General features: G+C 47.9%; 2 protein-coding genes across 3 annotated transcripts; both read left to right on the forward strand.

Annotated features, from left to right (window-relative positions):
* Positions 1-5,598: 5,598 nt before the first annotated feature.
* LOC127292539 (uncharacterized) lies at positions 5,599-10,810 on the forward strand. 2 transcript variants are annotated; one of them, XM_051321959.1, is made up of 9 exons: positions 5,599-5,942; positions 8,051-8,122; positions 8,313-8,402; positions 8,575-8,617; positions 8,756-8,862; positions 9,194-9,289; positions 9,742-9,932; positions 10,030-10,099; positions 10,203-10,810. In XM_051321959.1, exons 1-9 carry the CDS (start codon positions 5,730-5,732, stop codon positions 10,392-10,394), a joined length of 1,074 nt encoding a protein of 357 aa, XP_051177919.1. In that variant the 5' UTR covers positions 5,599-5,729; the 3' UTR covers positions 10,395-10,810. The 2 variants fall into 2 exon arrangements, with proteins under 2 accessions (XP_051177919.1, XP_051177920.1); XM_051321960.1 differs by having other exon boundaries at positions 5,600-5,942; positions 10,206-10,810.
* Positions 10,811-11,306: 496 nt separating this feature from the next.
* Positions 11,307-14,655, forward strand: LOC127292538 (ferredoxin--NADP reductase, root isozyme, chloroplastic). The gene is made up of 6 exons (XM_051321958.2): positions 11,307-11,482; positions 11,565-11,621; positions 12,071-12,406; positions 12,754-12,973; positions 13,719-13,959; positions 14,147-14,655. Exons 1-6 carry the CDS (start codon positions 11,459-11,461, stop codon positions 14,403-14,405), a joined length of 1,137 nt encoding a protein of 378 aa, XP_051177918.1. The 5' UTR covers positions 11,307-11,458; the 3' UTR covers positions 14,406-14,655.
* Positions 14,656-25,003: the final 10,348 nt, after the last annotated feature.

Here is a 25,003-nt window from a genome sequence, read left to right on the forward strand (position 1 = left end):
ACCCCCCACATGGGAGGTGGAAATCCCACCTTTGGGTGGGAGTCCTAGTTGGGCTAGGTTTCCCCCTCTTATGGAAGGTTTTGGTTTCGGGTCTTATTCGAAGACTTGGACACCAACACTTGGGATCCACCTATATAATGAGGGGCCAAGGGAGGGGGCCGGCCACCCCAAGACCACAAGCTGGCCGCCCCCCATAGAGTGGCCGGCCACCCCTCCCAAACCCTAGCCAAGCTCCTCTCCTCCATATTGCCCGCATAGCTTAGCGAAGCTCCGCCGGACTTCTTCACCGCCACCGACACCACGCCGTCGTGCTGTCGGATTCAAGAGGAGCTACTACTTCCGCTGCCCGCTGGAACGGGGAGGTGGACGTCGTCTTCATCAACAACCGAACGTGTGACCGAGTACGGAGGTGCTGCCCGTTCGTGGCGCCGGAACCGATCGTGATCAAGATCTTCTACGCGCTTTTGCAAGCGGCAAGTGAACGTCTACCGCAGCAACAAGAGCCTCCTCTTGTAGGCTTTGGAATCTCTTCAAGGGTGAGACTCGATACCCCCTCGTTGCTACCGTCTTCTAGATTGCATCTTGGCTTGGATTGCGTGTTCGCGGTAGGAAAATTTTTGTTTTCTATGCAACGTTCTCCTACACTTTGTCGTAATGCCCAATTAAATCTCACAATACTCATCATATCATGTATGTGCATTGTCATGCCCTCTCTATTTGTCAATTGCCCAACTGTAATTTGTTCACCCAACATGCTATTTATCTTATGGGAGAGACACCTCTAGTGAACTGTGGACCCCGGTCCATTCTTTTACATCGATACAATCTACTGCAATACTTGTTCTACTATTCTCTGCAAACAATCATCATCCACACTATACATCTAATCCTTTGTTACAGCAAGCCGGTGAGATTGACAACCTCACTGTTTCGTTGGGGCAAAGTACTTTGGTTGTGTTGTGCAGGTTCCACGTTGGCGCCGGAATCCCTGGTGTTGCGCCGCACTACATCTCGCCGCCATCAACCTTCAACGTGCTTCTTGGCTCCTACTGGTTCGATAAACCTTGGTTTCATACTGAGGGAAAACTTGCCGTTGTACGCATCACACCTTCCTCTTGGGGTTCCCAACGGTCGCGTGCTGTACGCATATCAGTTCCACGTTGGCGCCGGAATCCCTGGTGTTGCGCCGCACTACACTTCGCCGCCATCAACCTTCAACGTGCTTTTTGGCTTATACTGGTTCGATAAACCTTGGTTTCTTACTGAGGGAAAACTTGCCGCTGTACGCATCACACCTTCCTCTTGGGGTTCCCAACGGACGCGTGCTGTACGCGTATCAACAGTGTGTGCACCGTGTGGGTCTCTTAGGCTATATTTCACAGAATACTTATTCACTGAGTTATGATTTGAGTTGGATGTTATCTTGCCAGAGAGTAATTCAGAATAGCATAGTGAAGTGCTTATTTATATCCCTTTATGATTGCAATGTGCTTTGTATCACTATTCTATGTGCTACTCTAGTGATGTTATTAAAGTACTCTATTCCTCCTTCATGATGTAATGGTGAAAGTGTGTGCATCATGTAGTACTTGGCGTAGTTTATGATTGTGATCTCTTGTAGATTATGAAGTTAACTATTACTATGATGGTATTGATGTGATCTATTCCTCTTTTCATAGTATGATGGTGACAGTGTGCATGCTATGTTAGTACTTGGTATAGTTGTGTTGATCTATCATGCACTCTAAGGTTATTTAAATATGAATATCGAATGTTGTGGAGCTTGTTAACTCCGGCATTGAGGTGCTCTTGTAGCCCTACACAATTAGTGGTGTTCATCATCCAACAAGAGAGTGTAGAGTATAGCATTTATCTATTCAGTTATGTGATCAATGTTGAGAGTGTCCACTAGTGAAACTATGATCCCTAGGCCTTGTTTTCAAATACTGCAATCATTGCTTGTTTACTGTTTTACTGCATCTCTACTTCCTGCAATATCTCCCACATCAACTGCACGCCAGCAAGCTATTTTCTGTCGCCGTAGACAGTCAATTATTTTCTGGCACCGTTGCTACTGCTCATATTCATTCATACCACCTGTATTTCACTATCTCTTCGCCGAACTAGTGCACCTATACATCTGACAAGTGTATTAGGTGTGTTGGGGACACAAGAGACTTCTTGCATTGTGATCGCAGGGTTGGTTGAGAGGGATATCTTTGACCTCTTCCTCCCTGAGTTCGATAAACCTTGGGTGATCCACTTAAGGGAAAACTTGCTGCTGTTCTACAAACCTCTGCTCTTGGAGGCCCAACACTGTCTACAGGAAAAGAAGCGTGAGTAGACATCAAGCTATTTTCTGGCGCCGTTGCCGGGGAACGAAGGAAAGCTAACCATTTCCTCCCTCATCAACCACGCGCCAGTCCTGGACAGCATCAAGCATCAAAAATTATAGATACGTTTGCAACGTATCATTGGGTTCGACACTCTTATTTATCGAAAGTACTAAGATACACCTCCTATACTTGTGGGTCATCACTCCCCTCCCGAGAACCCGTGGAGCCATATATATATAGTGGTTTTTAGGGCAAAAGAAGTCGATTCGCAAAAGAATCAAGCGAATCGGGCGATCGGCGATGAAAAGAGGTGGGGTGACGTGCCCCCCTTGCTGGGCGCGCCACTTTTGCCCTCTTTTGGGCCTCCAAGACCTCTAGGTCAGGTCCTAGTGCTCATACTGCTTCTCTTGATGAAAAAATGTCGCCACCGAAATCGTAGCTCAATTTGACTCTGTATAGGTATGTGAGAGTGAAAAATGCACAAAACCGTGGTTTTCTGTTCTGGAGAGTTAAAACCCAAACAAAGGGGATCATTAGTAAATTCCCATAAATCAATATAAAACATGGAAATAATATGATATATGTTGCAAATATGTGGGAATATGTGTTAATAAAATACAAAGTTCATGTATGCATTTTGCATGCATCACTTGGGCTTGTTGAGAAGCTAGCAACAAGCTCAAGAATCTCACATAGATAAACACAAATAGGCAACATGAATTAGGGAATGCAAAGTATGCAAATGATTGGACTTCCTAAGATGATGTGAGCAAGTTATCCAACCAAAGTCCCTATTGATAGTGCGGCTATCTATCATATGATCCAGTCTCGCAACAACCACCTTGAGACCGATAAAAGCAAAACCTAGCAAGACCACCTTTGTGTTGTGCATCCCGCTTAATCTTTATGATGAAGCTTCATACTTCACTCAAGCAAAATGTTTCACTTGATTATTATTGCTTCATGAAGACACATAATTTGCTCCCCATACACCAATATGGGGAAGCTTAATTAAGACACATCTTCACATGTCCATTATCACCAAATGGATGACAATCTTTAAGCATATGATCTTATCGAGATGCTCATCTTGAACTTGCCTTTCTCAACCATGATGATGATCACCACTAGATGTTATCCTCTCATGGGCTATTTGAGATCTTACTTTTGATGCATGCATGTCCATGGAAGGATACCTATAGAGAACTCTTCATTTCACTGCATGCTCTAAACCTTGGTCAACAACGACTCAACTCATGAGACATTCTGACTTCGACATAGAGCTATATCTTGAATTCATCTCTTAAAATAAAACTCTCAAGATCTTATCATCCATTGCTTAACTCATAAGTTTTTTTAGATGCTTAACTCATAAGTTAGAGCATGGATAAAATGTGTTTCGCACACGAAATCCATCTTCATTTCTTCTTCTTGATCATATCATATTTTTCTCTTCAAATCGATGATATTCATGCCAATACTCAAGGTATATCTTTATCTTCATGGCATCTACATTTGAATCCAACACATGGACTACAAGAATTACCTATAGAATATTCATTCATATAAACTCAATGAAAATATTAGTTTGTGGAGATTGTCATTAATTACCAAAACCACACATAGAGGCAATGTACCCTTACATATTTTCGTGTACCATAACACATAAAATTTATGAAAATCACTATACAAATGAACTAAATGTATTACTACATTGAATATGAGCAAGTGAAGCAAGCAACAACACATAAACTACGACGAGTTAGTTAGAAAACATGTAGAATTATACACTTACCATCTTAAGAGGATGACTATCGAACAAAATATCCATCGAGTTCTTATTTACGAATTACTTTCTTATTCCTCAAGGTTTACTCTCATGATTATTATTGAGTCGATGGGTTCATGCCAGTAACCATTTCCACCACCACCATATCTAGAAGGTTTCGATGTGTAGATCCCTATCTCATACCGATAAAGCATGTCCAGGAGAGCCGCATGATGATGATCCAGTGCACCCTCAACACACAAAGGGTGGGAATCAAACACCCACAATGGATGATTGGCAAATTCATAGGTTTTAGGCAACACTAGATCAATATGACAATGCATACAACCCAGAGAACGTCATATGGCACACGGTGGCCAGAGCATGTAGCGCACCGCCGCACAGAAGACGACGGGGCCCAACCGAAATCCAGCTAGGCATATCTCTACCAGGTACACACACTAACACCTTTCACATCTGCACAAAAATAGGATGCGTGTAATGGCACCGCATTAAAAAGGACAATTGGCAAAGATAGAGAACCGCCCCTTCCCGTGCCGCCGTGCTCATACCATTTCCAGACAGTATAACCTCTCCATCTCCTCGACCGCTCTTCACCCTCACCCCATTGCCCCCGTCGTCCCCCTCCCACAACGATGTCGAATCTGCTGCCCTCCCTCTCCTCCGGGCCCTCCTTCGGCGCACCCTCGTCGCCCTCACCGCCACCCGCCTCCTCGTCCGCTGGCACCAACGCCGCAGCGACGGCCTTAGGAAGGAGGGAGCAAAAGATGCTAGCTGTGCAACAGCTCGTGGTCGATCTCTGCGATTCGGAGCTGCGTGAGAACGCCCTCCTCGTCCTCAACAGGATTGCCCTCGATGAGCGGGGCATCTTCGAAGAGCGTGAGCTCGTCAGGCAGCCAACCAAACATGCTAAGAACTATGTGGATGTCGTTGGTGCGGAGGGGTTGCGAGAAGAAGTCGAGGTATGACTCCAACACCTCATCACCCATGATCTCACCCTACTTGGCAATTCCATGTCAGAACCCACCGGTACCGCCGCACCGGAGTCCATGCGGCAAACCAGCCCTGGGTATGACCACTTCTTCTCACCGACCCAACTTATCTCGTCCGCAAACACCCACGACGACGATGATCGGCAAGAACCTGCCATAGGTTCTAGACTAGACAACGCTAGATCAACACGACAACGCCGATGTTCTAGAGAACGTTGAGATGGCATACCGTGGGCGGAGCGAGTAGGTAGATCCTCAGGAAGAAGACGATAGAGCCAACCGAAAATACATCCAGACAAAACTACTGAGGCTGGCACACACTACGATGAGATGGTATACCGTGGGCGGAGAAAGTAGGTAGATCACCGGGAAGAAGACGATAGAGCCAACCGAAAATACATCGAGACAAAAGTACTGAGGCTGGCACACACTAACTTCTGCATATGCACAAAAACAGTATGCGTGAGCAAAGATGGAAAACCGTCCTTTACCCGTGCCGCCCCTGCTCCTCGTAGCATACCTCTTGCAGACACTTCTCCACCTCCTCCTCGACCTCGGTCGCTCTTCTTGCCTCCTGCCACTGCCCCCGCCGCTTCCCCTCCTCCCGCACCAATGGCGAATCTGCCGCCTTCGCTCTCCGTCGGGCCCTCCTTCGGCGCGCCCTCCCCACCACCTCCGCCGCCCTCGTCCTCGTCCGCCGCCGCCAACGCCGCCGCCACCGCCGCTGCCGGAGGGAGGGACCGCAAGATGGTGTCCGCGGAGCAGCTCGTGCTCGACCTCTGCGACCCGGAGCTGCGCGAGAACGCTCTCCTCGACCTCTCCAAGGTCGCTCTCCTTCCTCCTCCCACCCTCCAGCTGTCGCCCCACCGCCGAGTTTCTCTGTACACCTATCTCTGTCGCGGGGAAATTTCGCTTTTTTATGCCTCTGCTGCAGGTTTAACGGTGGAATCTATGGTGGAGAATCGGGGGATCTGTATGTGTCGTGCGGCGGTTCGTAAATCTGGAACCTTGGGGATGCAATGCCGAGTTCAGGCGAAAATAGCTTGGGACCCTGATGATCTGGTGTCAGTTTGTTGTGCAGTTCCGTAGGTACATCGGCTCACGTGGGGATCTACTCCGTAGGGTATATCAGGGCCCGCCTATATTTCCCTGTTACTCGTTGGTCCATGCTTGGTATGAAAAATATAGCTTTCCAATCTCGGGAGAGTGATCCCATGAATAGCTTGGTGCGTGCTGGGTAAATAAGTGCAACTGTGCCTGCTCATGTTCTGAAGATAGTGAGAATTCAATGATTTGAGGCAATCCTTTAGTTACTTGTCTAAAAGAAAGTACGGTTTGGCGCGCGTGGGTACATTACATGATTTTTGAATGTTTGTTCAGTTATACACCCTTTTTGAAAATGTGCTGTGCTGGCTTCTGCCTTCCGCACGGTAAGAGTTGCCTATCTCAGTTAGGCATCACTGGTATCGCGGTTTCGATGTGTGTGTCGGATGACGTTATCTGTCTTAGTTCTGCCTGCTCTGATTAAAATGGAAAATACCTCTGTCATGTCATTCAGTCTGTTAGGAACGAATACGGCAAACAATATGTGCACATTTGTTAGTACATCTGATTAAAATGGAAAATACTGCATTTGTCTTGGACATTCGCTTAGGAGTGAATACCTGAAGCAAAAGTGTATTGCTGTATTTGTTAATATCCCCTGCTTCCTAATGTGTTTATTTTTGGTAAAAGTGAACTCTAACGAATATCTTTCTGTCTGAGCTGGCTGTAAGGTTTATATTTGGCTGCTCACATTTAATTATTGCATTTGGTGGAAAAATCTTGTTCAAGGGCAGGGTGTTTTTTTGAATCCTGTACCACTGTGATGAGTTTGCAGACTTATCTCAGAGGAGCTGTTAAGAAGTGTCTAAATAGTCTAAGAACTATGTGGGGAGCCATCTGTATGTTAAAAGCAGCATGCTTTACTTGTGCAGATTATCTAGATAAGTGATAAAGTTACTAAATACTTTCCATCGCATCATCATTCTTTTCTTAGTGAAACATCAACTTTTCAAAGATAATGTCCCAAACTGGAAAGTTGGTACATGTAACTACTTCTTCACTTTAATATTTCAGTCTGGCTACAAAACCTAGGATGCACTGTCCTATTGTTGGTTAAATCAACAATTGATCATGTTATGACTTAAGCACACATCGAGAAAACACTTTTTCATGTTTGTGTGTAAGTTCTGTCAGCAGCTGTTCCAAACAAAGTACACATAGTTGCGTACAGATCCATGACATGGAGCCGACAGGAATCTTTTTCGAAACATGGTATGGTACTTGCAGGAGTCCTCTTCTTGCTATCTTTTGACATAGCCGAAATCTACGTAGACAGAGTGCGGCCCAACTGAACTTGTGAGGCCCACGAAGGGGTTTTAATGGCTTACTGTGCAAATTGAATTTATTTAATCACTTAAGATTTGGTCGGGTCATTAGAGGGGGATGGGAGGCAAATGATTTGAATCCACTCTTACCATAGATGAAATAATAAAAGTAGCAATTTGCCTGTCAGGTATTCATTTATGACAATTTGTTGTTTTAAAGATTTTCATGATGCTACTCCTTGCAGTGCTTGGTATAATATGACAATTTGATGTGTGCACATGTGCCTTGTGTGTTTGGGTGCATATGATGCGTGCAGCGCCTTTGTGTGTTTGGGTGTGTCACTGGTGCAATCTTGAGGCTTCCCCTGTTTTTTGACAATTAAATGATCTGCTTAATTACACACCGATACCCGGATGGTAACTGATCAGCAACTGGCTTCACTGTGCAGTTTTTGCAAAGAACTCTGTAAACTATTAATGAGCTGTGTACATGCCTGGATATTTATTTGGAAGCGGTAGTTGAAGATTCACTGTCTAATTGGCTTCTCAAATTTCTTCTTTCAGAAGCGAGAGATTTTTCAAGATCTGGCTCCACTCCTGTGGCACTCCTTTGGCACAGTTGCTGCACTACTCCAGGTAGGTTACAGTTCTTGCACAGTTCTAAATTTAGTTCATGAATGCGATGGTAGGAGAGTACATATGTTCTTGGGTAGTCCTTGGTAGTTAAGGTAGGGTTGGTGTGATATTGATTCTTCTTTATATGAAATTTGTTGAAGCTTCTGCACATTTTCCTCATTCAGTTTATTTCACTCATTTGAAAATGCAGGAGATTGTTTCAATCTACCCTTCACTTTCACCCCCGACTTTGTCGCCAGTTGCATCAAACCGTGTCTGCAATGCACTTGCACTTCTCCAGGTATGCTTTTACATTAGAAAGAAAGGAAACCCTCACTCCTAGTGGACCTTGTGGTGGGTTGAGAATACTGCCATTTTCGTAGCATACTACTTGCCATCTATCTCTACAGGCTCCCCAAATTTGTTATGTGCACCATGCTTCTTAAATCTAATTTTGCTTTTTTTTATTGCAGTGCGTTGCTTCACACCCTGATACCAGGATACCTTTCCTCAATGGTACTGGGCACTGCCGTTTTTATGTCAAGGCTTAAATATCCCCATAATTTGCACTGTTAACAAAGCTTTCTTCTGTTACGACTTTTCTATGGTACAACAATGAGCAAGTGATCAATAATTGAATCTTTTTCTTTGCAGCTCACATCCCACTGTACCTGTACCCGTTCCTGAATACTACCAGCAAGACAAGGCCATTTGAGTACTTGAGGCTTACCAGCTTGGGTGTCATCGGTGCTCTTGTTAAGGTATTTAAAAGTAGATACTTACGGAAATTAGGAATGGACTGTCCCATATAGATTTTTTGCTTTGTAGTGGCGGGAGGGATGAAATGAAGGGAAAGCCAATGGCGGGGAGTGGCTGTATTATTTATTTCCTTGTACAATGGAAGCTGGTTCTTTTTGTGTACTCATTACAGTAGTCAAGTCATGTTAACCAAACGGACTGGTTAGGATTTGGTCTGACAGGAACTATTACGTGGGCCAGTGATTTGTTAGAGCTCCTATTGTTTCTTTTACTGGATATCAGTTTTGCATATCATAAGATTATTTTCATTGCTTTGTTTTGTGATATATGCAGGTTGATGATTCTGAAGTAATTGGATTTCTGCTTCAAACTGAAATAATTCCTCTTTGTCTGCGTACTATGGAGATGGGCAGTGAACTTTCCAAAACAGTATGAACATTAACCCTTGCTCTATATCTATTAAGTGTCTATTTCTGTTTCTTCTGTAGCCTTTGACAATGCATCGATATGTTCCTTAAGCATGGTTAATTAATCCTGTGTGAAACTTGCATGGTGCAATAGTGAAAGCATGTAGCAACCTAATTTTGTGCATGAATCGCTCAGATTATCTGTGGTAGTTGCCTTTTGTAGGTTGCTTCATTTTTAGAGTCTAAACTTACTGGAATATTCCACCTTTTTTAGAAATTATGTAAGTTTGTAGCATTTAGATTACCTTAGTGGTAGCTAATAATGATGTGGATGTCAAGAAACTCAAACTGCTTGCTGAACTGTGATGTATTTGAAGCTGTCATGCATATATCTTACTAGACTGTTAGGTATCTTCTCTCTGTGAGATCTGTAGCTAGTGCTCTATCTCAGTGGATGTATACTACTGCTTGCAGGTGGCCACCTTTATTGTTCAGAAGATCCTGCTTGATGACATTGGTCTGCGCTACATTTGCGCAACTGCCGAGCGTTTCTTTGCTGTGGCCACTGTCTTAGCTCAGATGGTCCAGGCACTGGCTGAACAGCCCTCTGCAAGGCTGCTGAAGCACATAATCCGCTGCTACCTGAGGCTGACAGAGAATGCGAGGTTGGTGCCACCATCCTTACAAAATACAGTGTGTAGAACTGTTCACATCACGTGTAAATTGGCCGTTGTTCTAAATCAGTTTGATCTTATTATGCAGGGCGTGTGCTGCGCTGAACAGCTGCCTCCCAACCGTGCTGAAAGACGGTACCTTCAACTCCTTCCTCCAGGTGCGTTGCAGCTCACGTTTTTTGTGAACTAGACAACCTTCACGCTAACATTTGCTCCGTGAGTTTGGATTGTCGACTGAACCCTTGCTTCTTGTCGCAATAGCAGGACGATCACGTGACTAGGCGCTGGCTCCAGCAGCTGCTGCACAACATGACTGTGGCCGGGATGGCCGGAGGAAGCTCTCACGCCGGCGGCATGGGTGTAGGCCCTGCTGGCATGGGGGGCGGGAGCTCCCACGGCGGCATGGGTGGAGGCGGCCCTCACGCGGGCCTCGACCACCTCATGGGGCTGTGAACGAAGGAATGAAGCTTGCGTCCGCACCGCAGGAGACTCATCCAAGGCCCCCAAGGGTACTAGGGTGTGTGTTCGAGAGTCTGAAAACCTTTGCCGTGCGGCGCCGTCCATGTGTCTGTTGTAGTCGTCCATGTCGTCGTAACTAGCTCCGTGTTGTCTGTAGCGTCTGTTGGTGTCGTTCAAAGGAAGACTAACTTCTGCCCTTCGCGGGGGGAAGAAGAAGGTATGGTCTAGTATTGGGGTACTGCGTGTTATGCTGGCCTGGCTTACATAGCCTGTCTAGGGTGTACAAAGATAAATAAACCTGTGCAGCAGAGCTGCCCCCCTGCTCCTGGCAAAATGTCCCAAGGATGATCAGGGGGTAGTCGTCGAAGTGAACCATGTCGGTCTATACAATAAGGAAAACTTTGTGGTCAGAGATTTGTTCGAGTGGTGCTGAGCATGCTGGGGTTTCTCTGAGTGCAGGTGAAGTTGAAGTGTGTGAAGCGCCATGACACAAAGGAGTCCTTGGGACAGTGGAGGGACACCCAGGACATTCATTCTCCTGTTCCAATAGTTTGCTGTTCTCTGACGGCCGGGAGGGATGCTCAATCAATCAACACAAGCAGGCGCTGCTTGTGGCGATTCATGCGTGCATCTGAGCCAGGTTGCCTCTCTGACTTTGCGATCTGAGAGCGAGAGGCACCTCGAAGGTGGCCTTTCATGGCTTCTGAGGGCCATTTCGAGCAGCCAACCGAGGCACTCGAGCAGCCATTCCCTTCCTAGCAGCCTGCGGCCAAACGAGACTCGGCTAATCTAAGTATATCTAACAAACATCTCATCGATTAATCTATGTATCAGGGGTAGGGCTGAACAAGTTGAGCAGCTCCTCCAGGCGAATGGAAAAAAACATGTGCTTAGAAAAAACGAACGTCGCCGTCCCTTCCGTCGTCTCAAGGGCTCTCAACTCATCACTCCTCTGACTCCGATCTCCTCCCACCTATAAACCCGCCTCCGCCCCCCTTTCTCCCCCAGATCAAAACCCCGCCTTCCCCTCTCTCCGTCAAACCATCCATCAGCCAGCCATGGCGACCGCCGCTGCGTCCCAGGTACGTACGCCCGACCCCGTGCAAACCTCCCCCGATTCTTGCGCGGCGGGTGCTGACCTCTGTTTTTCCTCCCCTGCCGCAGGTGGCTTTCTCCGCGACCGCCGGCTCGGATCGCGCCGTCAGGAGCTCCGGAATCCAGGTACGGCGACTGCTCCCATGCTCTCCCTGGTACTTATCATCTATTGGTGGGATGCTGGAATCGTGTGTTGCTGCGGGGTTGGTGAGGTCCGGATTGACCCGAGGGCCAAGGCGGCAGATTGGTGCGTTCTGGGCTGTCGAAGCAGCCAGATTGGTTCGAAAGGGACCAGCTTTAGGGAATTTCGATACCACTGCGGCCGTGGCTACGTGCTACTACTTGGATAGCTACCAGTTACCGTACTGATAACTTCAGATGCACACTTAGACTATCGTAGGTTGTGAATTGACTTCGTAGGTTCTGAATTCGTAGCTCTGACTATCGTAGGTTGTGAATTGACTGAATCCTCAGCTGGCATTGCATCCCGTACAGCACTAAAATTCACCGACTGTATGCCGAAATGTCGGTTTTCTGTACTATCAGCTAATTTTTCACCATCTCCTATGCTTCAGGGCACCAACAGTCTTAGCTTCGGCAACAAATCATGGACCGGCACCACCGCATTATCATGCGAGAGCAAGGCCGCGGCGCGGCGGAGCCACGTCAGGAAGGTGCGCTGCACGGCGGTCCAGCAGTCGAGCAAGGTCTCCGTCGTGCCTCTCGACCTCGAGAGCGCCAAGGAGCCGCCGCTCAACACCTACAAGCCCAAGGGGCCGTACACGGCCACCATCGTCTCCGTCGAGCGGGCGGTGGGCCCCAACGCCCCGGGGGAGACGTGCCACGTTGTGATTGATCACGGTGGCAATGTGCCGTACTGGGAGGGGCAGAGCTACGGGATTATTCCTCCGGTAAGTGTTTTCACGCTTTCTACCGTATTATCAGGTATTAGTTAAGAGGATGTACATATCGAGATATGCTGTACCAAAATCATGTTTCCTGCTTTCTGCCATTTTAACATTTATTATTAGATAGGAGAGAGCTTACGTATCAAGATATGCTGTGCTGAAAATCATGTTCAAATCTGTAGATGCTGGTTTGAATATGCTGCTTCATGCTCTGTGTAGGACAACTGCTTTAGATTAACTCAAATACCGAATATCTATTTTATTTCATTTGCTGCTATATTGTCCATGTCTTGACTTCCCATTTCTACTTTTCTAGTCATCCCTAACTGAACCTTGTGTGCATCTGTCAGGGAGAGAACCCAAAGAAGCCTGGAAACCCACAGAATGTCCGGCTTTATTCTATTGCATCTACTCGGTATGGAGATTCATTTGACGGAAAGACTGCCAGTTTATGTGTGCGTCGTGCAGTCTATTATGATCCTGAAACTGGCAAGGAGGACCCCTCCAAGAATGGTGTCTGCAGTAATTTCTTGTGCAACTCAAAACCTGGGGACAAGATTCAGCTGACAGGTTAGTTGGACCGATATAAAGGAGTTCCTGTGTGTGTGTTACCAGTGTTATATGACGGCCTCTAAAGTCTAAATCTAAAATGACCAAGTTTTTGCGGTTACATTCTCTTAAAGTTCTGCCATGGTAGATCATCTGTTTCTGAATGCTGAGCATTAGTACATATACACAGATTGTCAGATATAAATTAATCCGGAGCAGGAAATAACCATGCAATGCTTTCATTTACATTGCCACTGCTTTACAGTCTACATTCCGACTAAAAGCAACTTCTTACATGCTAGACAGACAAATGACAAAGTATAAGTAGCAAAATGGATAGTCTCCCCTAGTCTAGTCTCTTGGCTTGGTTTTCTTTTGTACATTTTGTATATGTGTAACCTTTTTTGACAACCTTAAAGTTTTAATAAAATACTGTGGAGAGTTTACCACCACTCTTGTTCTTCCTCAAAAAAGTATAAGTAGCCAACAGCATCTTCCAGTATGTCAATTGCCTAAACTAATATGGCTACCCCACTGGATCCGTTCTATCCAATTTTTGTTATACTTGATTCTTTTCATAAAGAAACCTGCATACGATAGTTACATTTCCTTTAAAATGTGTTCTGCTTTCTGATTACCTTTGAGATACAAACTCAACACGTATGCTCATACATCTTTCCTGTAGAATTTTGCGTGCTCGGAGTTAATGCCGAACGATGGATATTCTAACCTTTAATCATCTCACATGATTTCTGTCTTATCTCAGGTCCCTCTGGCAAAATCATGCTCCTGCCTGAGACTGATCCAAATGCAACCCATATCATGATTGCCACTGGCACCGGTGTTGCTCCCTATCGTGGGTACCTACGCCGTATGTTCATGGAAGATGTCCCAAATTACAGATTTGGTGGCCTTGCTTGGCTCTTCCTTGGTGTGGCTAATTCGGACAGCCTTCTTTATGATGAAGAGTTCACAAGCTACCTTAAGCAGTATCCAGACAATTTCAGGTTACTAGATCTCATACGTCTTGATACCTGTTTAAGTTGTTATCTTTACACATGCCCCAAACAGCATTTTATCATTGCCTTGGGTGCTTCCGTCAGAGCATTATTGATATGGAGTGTACCACAACGTGAATAAAATATGTGTGTTCTTTTTGCCGGTATAATATAATTGAGTGCATTGAATATGTAGGTTTGACAAAGCACTAAGTAGGGAGCAGAAGAACAAGAGTGGTGGCAAGATGTACGTCCAGGACAAGATCGAAGAGTACAGCGACGAGATTTTCAAGCTTTTGGATGGTGGAGCACACATCTACTTCTGCGGTTTGAAAGGAATGATGCCCGGGATTCAGGATACACTCAAGAAAGTCGCAGAGCAGAGAGGGGAGAGCTGGGATCAAAAGCTATCACAGCTCAAGAAGAACAAGCAATGGCATGTTGAGGTTTACTAGGATTTGAATGTTGGGCTATCTATGATTGCTCTGCCGTGAGTTGATGTTAAGAGAAGGCAGAGAACACATAGAATGATTCTTGTGATGGTGTAAAATTGTCAAGGATTTTTCTTGGGAATCATAAAGTCATTCATGTAACTCATAAGCTTCTGCATCATATGATGCGTGAATTGGAGCATGTAACTTTTGTTCTTACATTTTCGTCCGGCGATTTACCTGGGGATGAATTTATGCACCTTTTCTGATTGCACTTGGATGAAATGCAGTGGAATATATAGCCATTCATTCAAATCTTGAAGGGTAGTATTCTATGCAGACAATCTTTTGTCTAGGTATTTAGAATTCTTTGTTGGATATCTACGATCTAAATATTTCATTGCGACTTTACTTTCTACCACACACTTCTGTAAAAAGTTACCTGCTTTGATTGCCCAATTTTCGCAACATCTTGTGCTCCATTGGGTTCCAGTAAATGGAGAAACCACAATAATAAACACCACGTCCCACACATCACTATGACAGGAATTTCAAGCAAATTGGAACAATCGAACTCTTGAATAGAGGCTGGGGACAAACAGCACATGCCTCAGATTCACACTCGGGGCTGCTAAACTCTTCAGACTAGATGCTTACGGATGAACACCTGCCCGGGGAGGACCGGGGTTAACATGTGGCCCTTTGGCAGAAGCTCAGCAAAATATTGTTCATATAGAGAGCGGCTAACAACAAGTTTCAAATCCAAATATTACATAGTTTGAGAGATACAAAAAATAAAACCTCAAAAAAGTGCGGGTGTGTAGGTGTCATGGTTCTCTCTCACAAGTTCTCCGTTAGTACTTAACAGTAGCACAACCTTACAAAAAGTCACACCCTACTACACACAAATTACAAGGGAATTCAAGCGTCCGGGATAACTGTTTGTAGCCCAACCCTGCCCGTAGAAAAGCTAAACAAGAACACATATAGTTCAAATCACCCTTGTCAGGTGCGTGAGATTACGACCGGCAGTATGGCACAAGGCGAGGCATTCAACAATAGTATGCGGCGACGACATGGAGCTGTCCAAGTTGAAGCTTGTAAGTTCAGCATCTCCATTGACGCAATAGTAGGCCTCAACATGGATAATTGCTCTCTCGTACCTTCGCTGAAGTAGACAACGTCGCCAGCAATAGAGGGGAAAACCTCCGTGGACACTGAAAGTGGGGAATGCATTCCAATGAACAATGCACCCCCACTCAAGCTCTTCGTCAGGAGCAGTTTCTTGGTGTCTAAATCCAGCTGATACACGTCGTAGTCGAAGCACATTGGATTCGTCCGAAACATATTAGGGTGCACCAATATCAATTTCCCGCTGCAGCACGCAAGGTACATGCTGTCATGAATTGGGGAAAATGGTATATGCAGCTTGAGCTTGGCAGTCGCCTCCATCCGTGGTGGCTGATTTGGAGAAAATTACAAAAAACCACCACATATCAGTCAGTCGTTTCAAAAAGCAACCACTATTCGAATTTGTTTCAAAAAACCACCACTCTACGGTTAACACGTTGCAAGGTGCACTGATTCACGCCCGAACCGATTTTAATCACGAAACTGACGAATCGGGCCCACTGTCAGGTCTACGTGGCACAACACAGATGGTGCGGTCGGAGCGCCGTTGACGACCGTTAACGGCGTAGTGGGGCCCACCACTTGGTCGTCTTTTATGGACGGATCGCGTGGAGTTGACCAGCTCACTCTCCCCTAGCCAGTGAGCTTTTGCTCGTCGCCGTCGCCGCACTGGAGTAGCGCCGCCGCCTGGAGACTTGTCGCCGTTCCCGCGAGCCACCGACGAGGGAGGCGATGCCGAGCTGGCACGACGGGTCGACGAGCTCAGAGAGTGTTGTGGGTATACTTTATGGGTATATCAACGACATGGCTTAGATCCGGCAAGCCCGGGTGGCCCACAGATGGTGATGGTGGCATACGGCCCATCGGGCGGCCAGTTGCTGTAGATCATGAAAGATGAAGTCTAGCCCAGGAACAGGGAGCCGGATCCCAACCGACCTACGAAGAAGGCCGGATCCGTGGAAGACCATAAAGTGTCTGGATCCAGTACGGCATAGATGGAACACGGATCCTTGACATGCACGGCAATGTAATGTTCCGTAGTTAGGCAACTTGTATTCCGGCTAGGACTCTCCGTGTAAACCCTATATCCGTGCGCCTTTATAAGCCGGATCCTGGGATCCCTAGAGGCACAACCACAACTCATTGTAACAACGCGAAAGCGCCCAGATAATTCCAGACAAGCAGCAGTAGGCCTGTCGTTGAGCAGGTGTTTCGAAGCTGGGTAAATCGCGTACCACCGTCCCGAAGACTCTCCGCCCTATGGCCCCTACTTCTTCTCCCCCTCGTGAGGATCCCTCTTCCGAGGTACCGTCGAATAAGCAACGACAGTTGGCGCCCACCGTGGGGCCTGCGGCGTCTGGAGGCAGGAACCGGGAGGGTTCTACCTTCGGAGGCATCGGCGACACCATCGCCGTGGGGCGCTTCATGTACGCCGGAAACCTTCCGATCATCCCTGAGGACGAGTGCTAGATTCCAGCTAAGACAAACCCCGTCAAGCTCTCCATCATCCCGATTGGCGGGATACACATCTTCATCGGCAAGACCGTCGATTCCGACGGAAACGCACTGGTAAGTAACACTGACGCGACCGCCACTGAGCAGGACGCAGTCGCGAAGATCCGATCTAAGATGCAGGAACTTCCTAAGGAAGATTCCGCCTTAGATCTGGAAAATTCAAAACCCACACAATCCGCCCCTGAGCAGGAAACAACGGTGGAAGACCAATGCAGATCCGCCTGGGTCTCCCAGGTGTTAGAAAAGCAAAGGTGCCACTTCGTGACTTCCTCGCACATACCGCTGGAACCGCTCTTCCTCAGGAAGAAGCCGGACCCATGCAGGATGAGGCTGCCGGAGCCGGCGACGCCCCGAAACAGCAAGAGGCTGCCGGAGATAGCAACGCACCGGATCAGCAGGAGGATGCCGGAGATAAAGAAGAATCAATACTAGGCAATCTAAGCCCAATCTCCGACAACGCTTCCACTATGGACACGGAAGAATACAACCGCGCCATGAAGGAGTTGGAGGATGAAGAGCAAGCTGAGGCGGAAACCGCCCAAGGAGGTCTTCACAACCATTATTGGGCTAGAGCAAGGAACCGACGAGGAAGCAACTACCTCCGACCCCATGGAGGCAAGGCCTTCCGAATCCGGGAGCAAGGATTACCTGACCCCGGAAGAGCTCGTGGAGCAAGCAGGCATAGGAGCCTTAATTCACACAGAAGTCCTCAATAAGCCTATAACTCCGGAGGAAGCCGCAGATCCGGTAGCTCTAGAAGCAGCAAGGAAGGAGATGCTGGCTACCGCCAAGAGAATTTCCACCACCGCAATGGCGATGCTGGAAAAAAGGCAAGAGGCTCGAGAAGTAATGGATGGTTTCCTCAAAAGAGAGCGCGAAGCTATAGACTCATTGCAGAAGGCCAAAAAGCTCCGAGAACATTGGGAATCCATGATAAAAGATGCTCACAAGGAAGCAGACAAGATCCGACGGGATGCCATTGCCCCCCGCAAGATCACCTTTGCGACTCCATCTGATCAGCAGCCGCTCACAACTCCAAAGGAAAACATGCAGAAGGTTGCAGAGATTTTGACCAAGAAGAATGAGGAAATCGACATCAACCACCTCCGCACACTCGTTGCTTCGGCAATGCACCAGCAGAGCAAGGCAGACACTTCGCGCAAGTTGGAATCTAACCCGGAGTTATGCATGTTCACTGCGCAGAAGGACGCCTCCAGAAGCAAGTACCGTGACGACGAGTCGCGCACCGGATCCACGGAGCGCAGAAGGAAAACCAGAGAACAACCAAATCCGATCCCCGTACCGTCAAAGACGCCTCCGTCAGACCTGAAGAAGGGAAAGGATGCGATGTACACTAGCAGGGACAAGTACCGAAACCCGTCACCTCCGCCCAACGGGTACCCGCGTCCTCCAGTCGGAAACACTAGGCCCCATGGGCCTGGTGGAATCAACATCCGCGACAACGTGGTCCCTCAGAGGAACAGGGAGCGCACGTCGGAACCTCGTCGGAGCCGGAACGAGGAGCGCGAGCCACAACCTCGCAAAAGCCGGAACGACGGAGGCGACCGTCACGAGGGTGAAGGCAGCCACCGAAGCCGGAGTCAGCATCACGAGGGACGCGGAGAATCTGAAGGCGGAAGCAAGAGATCGCATCGGCCCCCTCGTAGATCTCCCTCCCCACCACCTAGCGGTGGAGGCGGAAGAGGAGGCCGGAGATCCCGCTCACGCATAAAATCCCCCCGCAATGGCTCGCGTGACGCGCGGGAACGTCTCAACGAATACAGATCTAATTACATTGGCCCAAAGTGTTTTGGTAGGATGATCTGAGAGGAACCAAAGCCAAGGAGTCTGAACCTCAAGCTACCTGGAAACCTGAAGCATTATGATGGCAGCGAAAGGCTGGATACCTGGATCGAGGATTACTACAATGCAGTAACCTTCGCCGGAGGAAATCCTAATATAGCCCGCCGCATGCTCCAGCTGTACCTTGTGGGTCTAGCCCGGATCTGGCTCAGCGACCTCGAGGAAAACTCCATCTTTTGCTGGTTCGACCTGAAGAACGCCTTCGAGAAGCACTTCAGAGGCACCTACAAAAGGCCTGCCACAACAAGCGATCTACAGGCATGTATCCAGAAGAAGGGTGAAACATCAAGGAACTTCCTCACCCGATGGTTGCAAACCAGGAACGAGTGCGAGAACGTTGATAATCGCACAGCTATGCACGCCTTCATAGGTGGATTGCAGAGGGGAAGCCTAGTCCGGCATAAGCTTACTTTCTTGGTCAATGAGAATAAGCTGATTTTGGATGACATGATCAACATCGCCAGTAATCACACTGCCGCCGGTGACGACGCAGGCGGAGACCTCGCAGCCATAGCCATACCCCTGCATCAGCAAAAGAAGAACCGTGACAACGGCGGCGGCAGCAGCAGCAACAAGCGGAAAAATCCCCCTGATGACCAGAAGAGCGGCGGATCCGACATGGTCGCCATGGCGTTCCAACGCGGAGGTCAAGGAGGCGGAAGAGGCCGCGGTCGTGGAGGCGGAGCCGGTAGGGGCCAGCAACACGCTGACGAGGTCACCGTTGCCGGAACCCGCGCCCCCAAACCTACGAGGAATACAGGGATATGCCATGCTTAGCCCACATAGATCAGGCTACTGGCAAATCCTCTCACACAAACCGCAACTGCAAGTGGGTCCATGATCTCAAGACTGACCCGGAAGCATGTTACAAGCGAGCCCGGAAGCACCGCCCACGCGGCAAAGGAGGCAAGGGCAAGAACAAGGACAAAGAGGAGGACAGTTCCGAGGCGATGGACGAGGACGATGCTTCGCCGGATCCCAAAGAAGCTTCCGCAGCTAACAAGTCCAACCCCTTCGTCAAAAAGAGTGTTAGTGCATATCACACCTTCCTCGCAACCCCAACAGTCCGGGCCAAAAAATCGGCTCTCCGGATCCTCAATGCGAGGGTTCCGGCCGTACCTCAGTATGTCAAGTGGTCGGAAAAACCCTGCACATTTGACAAGGTGGATCACCCGGCCATCATCCCAAAAGAGTGCTACGCCCTGGTTGTGAGTCCCCGCATAGACGGTTATGACTTCTCCAAGTTCCTTATGGATGGCGGAGCCAACCTAAACATCATGTACCTGGAGACCCTGGAGAGGATGAACCTTACCAAGGAACAGCTCAAACACAGCACCACTGAGTTTCATGGTGTAGTTCCGGGTAAAAAGGCGAACTCCCTCGACAGCATCAAAATTCCCATGGCCTTCGGCGATGTTAATAATTTCCGCGAAGAGATGATCACGTTTGAGGTTGTGCCGTTCAAAAGCTCCTACCATGTAATCTTCGGCAGGCCCACATACCACAAGTTCCACGCAAGGGCATGCTACATCTACAACAAGCTAAAGATTCCGGGTCCTAACGGCATGATAACCGTATCCGGAGACTACAAGAAAGCTCAGGATTGCGAGGAGGGCGAAGCCGCCTTTGCAGAATCCGTCATCACTTGAGAGGAGCTGCGAGGCTACAGAGCCACGGTGGATCCGAAAGAGATGCATACCACCAAGAAGTAGATCTCCAAATAGAAGACATCGTTCAAGGCCGCGATAGAAACCAAGCAGGTCGACCTCAAGGTAGGCGACAGCTCCAAGCAGGTTTCAGTCGGAGCCGATATGGACCCCAATTAGGAAAGCGCGCTCGTCGAGTTCCTCCGAGCTAACATGGATATCTTCGCATGGCAACCTTCTGACATGTCCAGAGTACCAAGGGAACTCGCCGAGCACTACCTCAACATAAATCCGGGAGAAAACCCGGTGAAGCAAGCTATGCGACGCTTTGGAGATAAGAAGTGCCACACCATAGGGATGGAATTAGCAAAGTTACTAGAGACAGGTTTTGTAGTAGAAGTTATCCATACTGATTGGGTCAGAAACCCCGTCCTTGTACCCAAAAAGAATTCTGAAATACTAAGAATGTGCATCGATTACTCCGGCTTGAATAAGCATTGTCCGAAGGATCCGTTCCCCTTGCCGCGCATTGACCAAGTCATTGATTCGATGGCGGGGGCGGAACTTTTGTGTTTTCTTGATGCATATTCTGGGTATCATCAGATCCGGATGAAGAAGTCCGACCAAAAGGTGAACTTGTTCATCACACCCTTTGGCACTTAATGCTATGTCACCATGCCTTTTGGTTTGAAAAATGCAGGTGCCACCTACCAACATACGATGTAGCGATGCCTGAAGGACCAAATTGGCCGGAATGTGCACGCCTACATCGACAACATCGCGGTCATGACCCGGAAAGGATCCGACTTGATCAACGACCTCACGAAAACCTTCGATAATCTTCGACGGTACAAGATGATGTTGAATCCGCCGAAGTGCGTCTTTGGCGTGCCATCTGAAAAACTCCTTGGCTTCATTGTCTCTCATAGAGGCATTGAGGTTAACCCGGAAAAGATCAAGGTAGTTCTGTGCATCGAAAGGCCAACTTTTCTCAAAGATGTGCAACGATTAACTGGTTGCATTGCCGCAATCAGTAGATTTGTTAGCCGTCTTGGTGAGAAGGCACTACCTTTATACAAGCTGCTGAAGAAGTCAGACAAATTTGTCTGGGACGACGCAACAGAAGCAACACTTCAAGGGTTGAAAGACATACTTTCATCCCAACCTATCTTGGCGGCGCGAGCCGAGTTAGAACCTATGTTCCTCTACTTGGAAGCCTCCAACAAGGCCGTGAGCCTAGTTATCATGGTGGAGCGAAAGGAAGAAGGCTACGAGCACGGAGTCCAGAGGCCAGTTTACTACATAAGCGAGGTCTTGACGGAATCCAAGCAACGATATCCTCACTTTCAGAAGCTAGTATATGGAGTTTTCCTAGGCAGCCAGAAGCTGAGACATTACTTCCAGGAGCATCCTATGACAGTGGTGAGCAAGGCTCCCTTGTCAACCATCATCAACAATTCTGACGCAGTAGGACGCGTAGCAAAATGGGCATTGAATTATCTGCCTTTGACATCAACTATCAAGCCATAACCGCGATCAAATCTGAAGCTTTGGCTGATTTTCTCGCCGATTGGACTGAAACGCCGGAGGGCGCGCCTGACCCGGAAACTGAACCATGGATCATGCACTTTGACGAATCCAAGCAACACCAAGGCTCGGGGGCTGGAGTTACCCTGAAGTCACCAATCGGAGAAGAATTGCAGTACGTCCTGCAGATTCACTTCGAAGCTACAAACAACATGGCGGAATATGAGGCTCTACTACATGGATTGCGCATCGCTAACGAAATTGGGATCAAGTACATCATATGCTGCGGAGATTCCGACCTGGTGGCACAACAAGTAGCCGGAACCTGGAACGCCAGAAACTCCGTCATGGCGGCTTACAGAGACGAAGTTGACGAGATCGCCAAATTCTTCCTCGGATACGAAGTCAAGTACGTCAGGAGAGATGATAACACAGCGGCAGACATGCTGTCCAAGCTCGGATCCGGTCGGAAACCAATTCCACCCGGACTTTTTTTGAGCACCTACGGATACCCTCAGTCAAGGGCGCTAACCCGGAAAGCCCAGATGTGGCAGTGTCTCCGGCTAAAGAAGTGATGGCTATCATTCCGGCCTGGACACAGCCGTTCCTGGATTACCTAATCGATCGAAAGTTGCCGGAGGACGAGGTCCTCGCGCGACAGATCATCATGCGAGCAAGATCCTACACAATCGTTGATGGACAGCTCTACAAAAGAAGTGCAAATGGGGTGTTTCTCAAATGTGTCTCAAATCAAGATGGCATTGAAATCCTCAGAGAGATCCATGCAGGGGATTGCGGGCATCACGCCGCCCCCAGATCCCTCGTTGCAAAAGCTTTGCGGCTAGGATTTTACTAGTTAACAGCTAAAGAAGATGCTGATAAAATCGTGAAAACCTGCCGAGGTTGCCAGTACTATGCTATTCAGCTAAACGCTCTGGCTCAGGAGCTGAAGACCATCCCCATCACTTGGCCGTTTGCGCTCTGGGGGCTAGACATGGTCGGAAAATTGAAAAAGTCATCTCCTGGCGGTTTTGAATGCCTTCTGGTCGCTATTGACAAATTCAGTAAGTGGATCGAGGCAAAGCCAGTGAGAAAAGCCGATGGTGCTACGGCAGTAAAATTTGTTTGCAGCCTCGTGACGAGATTCGGCATCCCACATAGCATAATCACAGATAATGACACGAACTTTGCACAAGGAGAATTGAAGGATTATTGCAATGACGTGGGGATTCGTCTTGACCTAGCATCTGTGGCTCACCCACAATCTAATGGTCAGGTCGAACGAGCCAACGGCCTTATATTAGCCGGAATCAAACCTCGCCTTGAAGAACCACTGCGACGCGCAGCCGGAGCTTGGGCTGAGGAGTTAGATTCTGTTCTGTGGAGTTTACGAACTACCCCTAACAGATCAACTGGATTTACTGCCTTCTTCCTAGTATATGGATCCGAAGCAGTGCTCCCCTCCGACATCATCCACGATTCACCGCGAGTTTCTGCCTACAATGAAGAAACTGCTGACGAGGCTCGACAACTATCTGTGGACCTGATCGAAGAAGCTCGGAATTTAGCCGACCAACGCTCCGCCATTTACCAGCAGAAACTCCGACGCTATCATAGTCGTCGAGTTCGGAATCGCTCGTTCATGATAGGAGACTTAGTCCTCCGCCTTCGCCAGGTGAAAGACCATAAGTTGCAATCTCCATGGGAGGGACCTTTCGTCATCAGCAAAGTGCTTCACAACGGATCTTATTACCTCGTCGATTTCCAGAAACTAAAGGATAGACCTGCTAATTGGTACCGAAAACGCAAACGGGAGGATCCGGATGACATTTACGATGAAACATATCGTCCATGGAATATAGCACTAGCATTTACCGCATTACATGCCTTGTAATATTTATGATACAGGATCAATGAAATAAAGCATGTGGTTCACTCTTAGAGTCTTTTACCTCCTTTAGTTTTTTCATTTTTGGATCGTGTATGTTTTCCGACTAAAACCGCAGAGCTGGATGTTTCCGCCTAGGCGTGTATGAAAGTTGTGATTTTCAAAATCGTCCTTTAGGACGTAAGCTTAAGTTTTCTGGTGGATAAGTTTTTCGTAGCAAACTCATGGATTCCTGGTAGCGACTTCCGACACCTTGGCTAGGGGCTTGGTTCCGCAGTTATTGAAGGACTCCCATTGGGCTTCGTCGCCGCAGGCAAGCGTTTCCGGCTAAAGGTCTTCCGTTTCGTGGAAGGTCAAGTGAGCAAGCCGGGAAACTTAGAAACTAGTACTTGCTTTTCAAACAAATGAAACATGCAAATTTATATAAATGATCGCAGGATAAGTTTTCTGCCCACATGCACTTGTTTCATCCTTAACTACTTAAAAATACTTAAGTCTTATTACAAACCCTCAATGGGGCCAAAATGATGTATTGTTTTTTTTTCCGCAGGACAAAGTTTTACTTCTCCTCAGTCGGAGAAGAGCCAGCTCCATCTTCAGTTTGGGCGATTTCGCCCTCCGTTTCCTTAGCCGGAGACGAAACGGCGTCCTCATCATCATCATCATCATCATCTTCAGCTCCTTTTGTCGGAGAAGTGGCGCCATCCTTAGACTTGTCCTTTGAACTGGTCCAGGTGACTTGGCCTTCATCGCCGGATCCAACAGGTCGTGCCTCCTCTTCTCGCTCCTTGGCGTATTCCGCCTCGAGGAGTTCGTCAGCTGGCAGCACGACTTTGTCGTAGAACTCGGTGTGATAAATCCGGCGGGCGATCCGGGTATCATAGCCACTTCACGCCTCTAGCAGTGCATTCACGTCGGTGTTCGGAGGAACACCTGTGGTGGTGACATCTAGATCCAGACCCGGAGACCGAGCCAGGCACATAGCCAGCGACATACAGGCATCGCCCCTGGCGGAAGAAGCTTGGAGGTCCACAACCAGTTTCGGCAGCATG

This window comes from Lolium perenne, chromosome 4 (assembly GCF_019359855.2).
Source record: "Lolium perenne isolate Kyuss_39 chromosome 4, Kyuss_2.0, whole genome shotgun sequence".
In the NCBI taxonomy this organism is placed as follows: Eukaryota; Viridiplantae; Streptophyta; class Magnoliopsida; order Poales; family Poaceae; genus Lolium; species Lolium perenne.

Coding starts and splice junctions, on each gene's coding strand:
- LOC127292538 (XM_051321958.2), top strand. CDS start 11,459: ATGGCGACCGCCGCTGCGTCCCAG. Junction 11,483..11,564: donor CGACCGCCGCTGCGTCCCAG/GTACGTACGCCC, acceptor CCCCTGCCGCAG/GTGGCTTTCTCCGCGACCGC. Junction 13,960..14,146: donor CAGTATCCAGACAATTTCAG/GTTACTAGATCT, acceptor TTGAATATGTAG/GTTTGACAAAGCACTAAGTA.
- LOC127292539 (XM_051321959.1), top strand. CDS start 5,730: ATGGCGAATCTGCCGCCTTCGCTCTCCGTCGGGCCCTCCTTCGGCGCG. Junction 8,618..8,755: donor CAGGATACCTTTCCTCAATG/GTACTGGGCACT, acceptor TTTTCTTTGCAG/CTCACATCCCACTGTACCTG. Junction 8,863..9,193: donor TCATCGGTGCTCTTGTTAAG/GTATTTAAAAGT, acceptor TGATATATGCAG/GTTGATGATTCTGAAGTAAT.